Consider the following 9,337-nt stretch of genomic DNA (forward strand, 5'->3'; position numbering starts at 1 on the left):
TTTAAATCCACAACCAACCCGTGTTTCACGATTACCCGTAAATACGGTTCGGTTGTTAGCGGTTGGATGCGGTTGAGCGGTTTCTCTCTGCAGCCCTGGGCCAGGTACAAATTTGTAGATTTGTTTGTGTATTGCAGGTGCTCGCGCGTGGCAGGCCAACTGCACATTTCCTTTGTTTTGTTTTGCTCAGTTGTGCTATACGCGCATGGACCAATCCTTCATCTCAGTCAGTCGCGTGCCTCCAAAACCACTGGGAAGCTGCTCCTTGTATATATTCATCGTAAGTAAATAATTTCTCCAAGGAAACGGCTCTACAAGGAGAGGTCGCAAGTAAATGTACAGCTCAAGGCAATCTCCTGGAAGCTATGTAATCACAAGTCAGGTGTTTCCCTGTAGTCGCAAGAAACAAAATAAATCGAAGGTAATTGTTTTTCTATTACTGAATGGAGTCACAAGTAATGAGTTAAATCAGAAAATGACGAAGGCAAACTCCCTCTAATTTACTAATCGCCGGTAAGTGGAAAACAAATATTCAAGGTCACAAGAAAAATTATGCAAGCTGTACAATTTTAATTGAAAGGACAAAAGGCAGACACATATTTTCTTCTCTCTCCTACGGTCTACCACTCTATATAATCAAATCAATAAAAGTTTGAAAAATAACACTTCTCAACACATTCAAACGAAGCTCTGCAGAATTTATTTCTCAGAGAATTGTTCGATTTCATTTATTGAAATTAAGGAGAGAAGTGCTGTCCAATCTGCCTCATTAAAGTCTTACATTTTGTTACATTCATTATTTGTAGCCTTTTTGTGTATTGATTATCATTTGATAAAGAAGCTATGGATTTTTAGAGTGATAAAAAGAACCCTAGATTATAATTGGAGTTATAAGCAAACCTTTGCGGTTTAATTTCTTAATAACAAGAATTATTCTGTGAATCTCCTTGTGTTTGTTTGTTTCATTTTTTGTTTTGATTTTCCGCTGCAATTAATTTTAGAAAAAGAAAAACATACATTCACCCCCCTCTGTATGTACCTTGAATGTATGTACCTTTTGGATCTAAAAATTGGTATCGGAGCTTCTTGATCGATATACAGATCAGATCCGTTAGATTATCAATTTTTTGTTGATTTTGGTTGTACCGAGTCTGGGAGTGCATCTGGTGTGTAGATCTAATTTTGGGTATATTGGTTTTGACTTTATTGGTTTGGTATTGTTAACTGACCGGGTGTTCGTATTTTTAGACGGTATATTACGAATTTTTCTTTGATTTGAAAAGATGAGTTCTCAGAAGGTCAGTAGCATTAAAGTTCCTCAGTTCGATAATCGAGATACAATCTATGGAAGAAAAAAATGTTGTTATATACTCGGGCGTCAAATCCAGAGTATATGAGGGTATTAAGAGAAGGAAGACATGTGCCGATGAAGGATCATCCGGAGTTTCCTAATATGAGGATGTCATGTCCTGAATCAGAATGGACTGCTCATGACAATGAACTGATAGCTCCGGATGTAGGCCTGCAACTTATCTTGGTGGATTCAATGGATGATGATATGAGCCATCAGATAATGGTCTATGAAAGTGCCAAGCACATATGGGAAACCATAAAACTGCTTATGGAAGAAACAGAAGATGTCAAGCAGAATCGACTGGATATCTTGACTTCACAATATGAGGCGTTTAAGTCCTTTCCTGGAGAAAGTATAACTCAGATCTTTGAAAGACTGAACAAGCTGTTGAATGAATTGAGTATTCATGGCAAGAATTATCCTTAGAGAGAAGTCAACAGGAAGTTTATGCTTGTCCTACCTCACCCTACCTCACCACTTGGAGAATAAGGCTTCATCTGTTCGTGAGCGCGTTGATTTTGGAACCATGACACTTGAGTAGTTGTATGGTAAGCTAAAGACTCATGAAATGGAGCAGGAACAAGGAAATATCATCTATGGTGGTGGAACAGATGATAGCAAGAATTTTGAATTACTCAAGACAACTGCTCTTGTAGCCAGTGGAATAAAAAAGCTTGACATTCTCGTTGAAAAACCTAAATCCAAAACTGAAGCGCTCTTTGAAGCTAAGATGGATGATGAAAGCCTCTCCGGTAATCCTAGTGACTACTATACCATTGAGGAGCTGCAAGGTATGGAAGACCCTAATATGGCCAACTTAGCTGGGATGTTCAGTAACATCAGGTTTAGAAGGAAACAAGGCTTTAGGGGTTCTGGAAGAAGCAATCGTGCTCAGAGGTCAAGTTCATCTTCTGGATCAGGTTAAAAGAAAGGAATGGTTGATAGAAGCAGGTTCAGATGCTATAATTATGATGAGGTTGGGCACTTTGCCACTGAATGCAGAAAGTCTCAGCAAACAAAGGATAGAGGCAACGATTATCAGAAGAAGGATTCAGGTAGCTCAAGGAAGTACCCAGTGAAATCTTACATAGCTGAGGGGAAGATTTGGGATGACACTGACGATAAAGAAGAACAATTTGGAAATCTTGCACTAATGGCAGAATCTTCATCTCAGGTAAAATTTTCAATTATTCGTGCTTTACCTCCAGATAACTTGTGCGAGAATGAACACTGTGTCGCCTTCAGGCAGACTGTCCTAGTGTATGGAAATGTTATTTCTCATCACTATCTTAAGGCACGGTGCAATACAAAAGAATGCATTGAACAATATGATACCGTAAAAGAAGTGTATAGAAATGTGAGTACTACATCAAGATGTACTCTGCTTGATGTCGAAGACCTTAAAGTAGAACTTAAGAAAGTTAAAGATGAAAATGGTAAGTTAGTTCCAGATAGGGTCAGTGTTGAGAATCTTAAGCTAACTAATAAATATTTAGAGATTAAGATTACTAAGCACCTTGAGATGGAGGAAGAGCTTAAGAACAAGAATATAGAATTAAAAACTAAACTGCATACTTTTACTGATTCTGTAAATCTTGCTAAGAAGCTCATAGTTGATCAAGTAGTAGGTGGAAAGGTTGGGATAGGCCTAGACTACGACGAACTTAGAAAACCTTCTGAGAAATGAGTAGTTGAAAATGAGCCTGTAGAGAAATTTGTGAATCCCCCTAGTACACCTCATGTTCTTAAGGAAACTAAGAAGCCTCTGTTTAAGAAAGCTACTGTTGAGCCCTTTGATGAAGATAATATTTATATTCATCATGAGATGCTTGTTGAGGATCTCGAGCTCTCAAGGAGACAAAAGGAAAAGAAACCTATTTATGTTGCTAGTGACTCTGAATTATCTTTTGTCGGACTAGGTTTCACTTCCAAGGCTAAGAAGAATAGAAATAGAAATGGCGGGATAGTAACTAATGGCCCCAGAAAGTTATGTAATAATTTTGGTTTCTATGGTCACCTTACTCATGCTTGTATAAAGGTTAAAGTAGACAATGCTAAGAATGTTTATGTGCATAATATGCCTAACATGCCTAAAGTTTCTAAGTGTGATAAATCTGTTTGCATGCCATGTGTTATATCTTTCATAAACACTTATCTTGATTCCACACACTCACATAATACATCTCATGATCTTGATAAGCATGTTAGTAAGGACATTGGAAAATCAAAGACTATAAGCCCTCCTAAAGCTAGAAAAGTGGTACCAGTCACCAAGCCCAGGAGCAAGTTTGTTGGTGCTTCTGAAAGTTACAAGGAAACAATCAATGATAAAGCAAAAACTATTAAGCCTTCCAATTCTTTTAAAAAAAATATTATATATTCAAATGCTTCTAAGTCTTCTGGACCAAACTTAGCTTGGGTACCAAAGAAAACTTAATCACTTTTGTTTTCAGGGAATTAAGCAGAAGAATGTCATGTGGATTCTGAACAGTGGATGTTCAAGGCATATGACTAGAGATAGAGCCCTGCTATCAAAGGTGGTTGAGAAAGATGGCCCAGTAATTACTTTGGAGATGACAACAATGGTTATACTACGGGATATTGTTGTTTGGAAATTGGCAATGTCATCATTGAAGAAATCTCTCTGGTTGAAGGTCTTATGCATAATCTCCTCAGTATCAGTAAATTCTGTGACAAAGGATGCAAAATATTTTTCAAGAAGGAGAAGTGTTTGATCTCGAATCAGAAGAATGAGAAGCTGACTCTCAATGGAGTTAGAAAGGGTGTTTTGTTCGTAGCTGACTGGAATTCTACAGATGGTCAAGTAATGTGTTTCTACAGTAAAGCCTCCCCAGATGAAAGTTGGTTATGGCATAAGAAGCTCTCCCACTTGAACTTTAAGACCATGAATTCTTTGGTTTGGAGGGAAATGGTGAGAGGATTTCCCGAGATGGAATTCAGTCCGGATGGACTTTGTGAAGCATGTGAGAACGGAAAGTCAAAGAGGGCATCACACAAGAAGAAGACAATGACCAACATCACTGAACCACTACAACTCCTTCACATGGATTTGTTTGGCCCTGTCAACATCATGTCTATGTCTAGAAAGAAATATACCTTAGTGATTGTTGATGACTATTCCAGATACACGTGGGTGTTATTCTTACATTTAAAAGATAAAGCAGCTGACATGATTATTGATCACATCAAAAAGATTGAGTTAGAATCCGGAGTGCTTGTGCTAATAATCAGATCAGATAATGGAACAGAATTTAGAAATGCAAAGCTGAATGATTTCCATGTCGAGAAGGGCATCTCAAGACAGTTTTCAGCACCAAGGACTCCACAAAAAAATGGAGTGGTTGAGAGGAAGAATTAAACATTGGTTGAAGGTGCAAGGACTATGTTTAATGATTGACTCACTAGCAATGGCTGGTTCCATCCTTATTTCTCCAGTACCTGCTTTTCTCTCATGTTCTCTCTTTTGTTGCATCAGGGTCTCACCCTGGCTCCCTACCCTCACACCCTCACCTTCACCTACTAAGGTGGGACTCCTCTCACTCACTTTTGCCAATCCTGAATGAATGGATTGCTGAGATTCAATCTTTTCCTCTCCTTTTGCCTGGGAGCAACCCAACCTCTCACTCAATGCACTCTCCTCTCTCAGTCCTAAGAGTGATTGTATTACCACCAAATCTTCTGCACTTGAAATTATTGAATTTTGAAGTTGTGCAGAGACACTCGACGGATAAGTGATATCCGTCGGGTGAGTGGTAAAGTTATCCGACGGATAACTGCTGTTAAGCTTATCCGTCGGGATACAATCACTACTCGACGGATGAGCAATATCTATCGAGAGAGTGGAAATGAATGAGGTGGGAAGAGAAACTATTGTTGACTCTGTGTTGATTGAAGTTATTTGAGGCACAGATGTCACAATAGAATCAGAAAGAATTGGCAAGTGAGCCAACAAATCATCTAAAAGATGATGCTCACTTGTACTGGATTTTGGCTTCCCCAACAGAGTTAAAGAAGGGGAATCAGGAATTGAAGTGTTTATCATGTCCACTTCCAGTGAGTTGGTTGGTGAGTATTGTGTTTCAGTGGCTTCTATAATGAGAGATTTTGGCTGTGACTCCACATTTATTGGAGCCACATCAATCTGAATTTGAGAAGGTGCATGGACTGTGTCTTTAGCACCAGTTTGCACTAATTGTGTGCCCTGTGCATCCCCAGTTGTTTTGGATTTCTTCTTTCTAGTTTAAGTTTGGTGTGAGCTTGTGTCCCTAACCCTCTTGGCCTGTGCTCTTGGATGAGAGCTTTGTTCAATAGCCACATCCTTTTGGGAGGATGCATCTAGAAGTGAGATTCTGTCCTTTTTAAGCACTGCAGTTTATTGGGAAACTGCAGTGTGGCTAGGCTGGGATTCACTCATCTCTCCAACCTTATCCTTGGGGTTTCTTTGATGTTCACCCCTTCCCTCACCTATCTTACCCTCCTTCACACTCCCCTCTTTGGCTTTGGTAGATTTTTCAACTGGTACCTTTTGAGAGATACCAGAGGGGGTTTTCTTTGATTTGGATTTGGGAATTGCAGTTATTTTGGCAGCTTTGGCAGGCAACTGTTTGGTCATTTTCACAGTTGCCATAGCTATGCCTGAAGTCAAAGAAATAGAAGAGATTGGAATAGTTGAGGGTATGGATAAACTTACCTAACTTACCTGAGGTGTCAGCATTACAGGAAAATAGAACATTGGCACATCCTTGTGATGGTTGGCTCTGTTCAAGTCTACAATGATTCTTCTCTCTTGAACCCAACAAGCTAATTTATTGTTTGGGTTCTCAAGTTCAATCTCTTGACAAAGATGGTTAGCCAAAAGCATAAAAAATCTAGCATAGTAAATATTCTTTCCTCTTTTGGCTAAGTCACCTAATTTAAAACCTAACTCATACACAACAAGGTCACTGAAATTATAATATTTTTCTGTAACTAGCATGTATAGCATGTTAAGCATGGAAATGTTCACAGAATCAAAATTACTGATTTTTCCAGAAAAGACTTTAGTTACTACATCACACAAGTAACTCCATTCCTTCCTAAGACCTAGTCTTCTAATTTCACTTAGTTTTGCAGTAGGAAGTGCATAATGAATGGAATTAAGCATATTGACAATATCAGTGTCAGTGTGTGGTGCAGTTACATTATCATCAGGAATCTTGAAACATGCTTTTATTACATCACTATTGATACAGAAATCATTACCTTTGATGGTCAGAGTGATGGTTTTGTCAGTAGAGTTGTAGATTGCTGTTGTCCACATTTCCTCAACAACTTCACAATAGATTATGGGTGATTCCAGCATAGCAAAACTTAACTTGCAGTTCTTCACGAAGTCCATTATCTTATGATAGTCTTCAGATTGCTGAATCCCCTTATTGACCAAGGCAGTGAAGTTGTTCTTCTCATAGATGAACCCAGTCTGTGACATGATCTTTACTACGGGTGCCATTGTTAGAGAAGAAAAGCTTGAAGAGAAAGAGGATTTTTGCTTGAGAGAGAATGAAATAACACAGTTGAATTTGAGAATGATAAAAGAAAATGATTAGAATGAAATAGGCTTTTATACTTTGCTCAGACTCAATGGATGAAAATAATAAAGAGAAGTAAATTACCCAATAGAAATTGCCTAAAACGACCGTTTTAAAATAAACTTTAAAAATTCCACCCATTATCCGTCGTGTAATGCTTATAAACTGTAAGTATACTCGATGGATAATGTTCAGGGAATTAACGGTTCAGATTTAGATACTTCGACGGATGAGGATAAAATGTTATCCGTCGAGCTTTAAAATATTCCAGAAAAGTAATTGATTTTTATTTACAATTTTATATCGACGGATGACTCAACCCGATGGATAATGATCATCCATCGAGATACAAATTTTGACTTAGCCAAAATTTCATCCAAGACTAAAAATCAACTAAATTTCTGGCTTCTTTACAAATTGCAAGAATAATACAGATAAATTCAAGAGTAATTAAGCATACCTAACTCACTTACCAACCTAGAAAAGGTGGATTCATCCAGTGGCTTGGTAAAAATATCTGCAAGTTGCTTCTCACTTGGAACAAAATGTAACTCTACAGTACCATTCATTACATGTTCCCTTATGAAATGGTACTTGATGTCTATATGCTTTGTCCTTGAATGTTGCACTGGATTTTCAGTGATGGCAATTGCACTTGTGTTGTCACAGAAAATAGGAATCCTTTCAACTTGCAAACCATAGTCTAGCAATTGATTTTTCATCCATAAAATCTGTGCACAGCAACTGCCAGCAGCAATATATTCAGCTTCAGCTGTGGAAGTAGAAACTAAATTTTGCTTTTTACTGAACCAGGACACAAGCTTGTCTCCTAAAAATTGACAGGTTCCTGTTGTGCTTTTTCTATCAATTCTGCAACCTGCATAATCTGCATCTAAATAACCAGTTAGATCAAAACCAGAATCTCTAGGATACCAAATGCCAAGGTTTGGTGTTCCTTTGAGATATCTGAAAATTCTTTTAATAACTATCAAATGAGACTCTCTAGGATCAGCCTGAAATCTAGCACACAAACATGTAGCAAACATTATATCTGGCCTACTGGCTGTTAAGTATAGAAGTGAGCCAACCATGCCTCTATAACTTGAAATGTCCACAGACTTTTCAGTAGTGTTTAGTTCAAGCTTAGTTACAGTGGCCATGGGAGTTTTTGCAGATGTGCAGTCCATTAGATCAAACTTCTTTAAAAGATCAAAAATATATTTAGTTTGACTAATGAATATTCCATCACTAACTTGCTTAACTTGTAAACCAAGAAAGTAAGTTAGTTCTCCCATCATACTCATTTCATACTTGCTTTGCATCAGTTTGGCAAACTTTTTACAAAGTTTCTCATCTGTAGAGCCAAAAATAATATCATCTACATAAATTTGAACAAGTATGTTAGAGCCATTCACATTTCTGAAAAATAAAGTTTTATCTACAGTACCTCTTGTGAAGTGACTTTCCAAAAGGAACTTTGATAAAGTGTCATACCAGGCTCTAGGTGCTTGCTTCAGTCCATAAAGTGCTTTCAGCTGATAATAGACATACTCTGGGAAATTTGGATCTTCAAAGCCAGGAGGTTGACTTACATACACTTCTTCCTCCAAATCTCCATTCAGAAAGGCACTTTTGACATCCATTTGATAGACTTTGAAATTGGCATGGGCTGCATAGGCTAAGAAGATTCTGATGGCTTCAAGTCTTGCAACAGGAGCAAATGTTTCATCAAAATCTATCCCTTCTTGCTGACAATAGCCTTTAGCAACCAATCTTGCTTTGTTCCTTACTACTATGCCATTTTCATCCATCTTGTTTCTGAATACCCATTTGGTGTCTATTGGATTCTTTCCTTTAGGCTTGGGTACCAGCTTCCATACTTTATTCCTTTCAAATTGGTTTAGCTCCTCTTGCATAGCTAAAATCCAATCAGGATCTAATAAGACTTCTTCTACCTTCTTTGGTTCTTCCTTAGACAGGAAGCTGCTGTATAGACATTCTTCTTGAGTTGCTCTCCTGGTTTGAACTCTGGAAGAAACATCACCAATAATCAGTTCAAAGGGGTGATCTTTTGTCCATTTTCTTGGTTGAGGTAGATTAGCCCTAGATGAAGAGACCTCAATGTTGTCTTGATGTGTGATTGAGTTTTGATTGCTAGAAACTCCCCCTGAGTTTGTGGATCTTTGATTTGAGATTGGGGTGCTTTCTATGGGTGATCTGCCTTGACTTCCTGCTCCTTTTGATAACCCGACGAATGGTGAATTTTGAGTATCGACGAATGAGGCAGGTTGTCTTCCGACGGATAATACAGATTGCCTTCCGACGGATGAAGCATTATGTAACTCGACGGATGTTGAGTTTTGTGCTTCATTTGTAGTAGATTTGTCTGCATTAT

General features: G+C 38.1%; 1 protein-coding gene across 1 annotated transcript; it reads left to right on the forward strand.

The window, feature by feature from the left end:
• The first annotated feature begins 1,393 nt into the window (after positions 1 to 1,393).
• Positions 1,394 to 1,780, forward strand: LOC141685410 (uncharacterized). Its single transcript, XM_074490512.1, has one exon. It carries the CDS (start codon positions 1,394 to 1,396, stop codon positions 1,778 to 1,780), a length of 387 nt encoding a protein of 128 aa, XP_074346613.1.
• The last annotated feature ends 7,557 nt before the right edge of the window (positions 1,781 to 9,337 follow it).

The sequence above is a fragment of the Apium graveolens genome, chromosome 9, assembly GCF_009905375.1.
Source record: "Apium graveolens cultivar Ventura chromosome 9, ASM990537v1, whole genome shotgun sequence".
Lineage (NCBI taxonomy): Eukaryota > Viridiplantae > Streptophyta > Magnoliopsida > Apiales > Apiaceae > Apium > Apium graveolens.

Bases quoted from the DNA above. Each gene is read 5' to 3' on its own strand.
- LOC141685410 (XM_074490512.1), top strand. From the start codon at position 1,394: ATGAGGGTATTAAGAGAAGGAAGACATGTGCCGATGAAGGATCATCCG.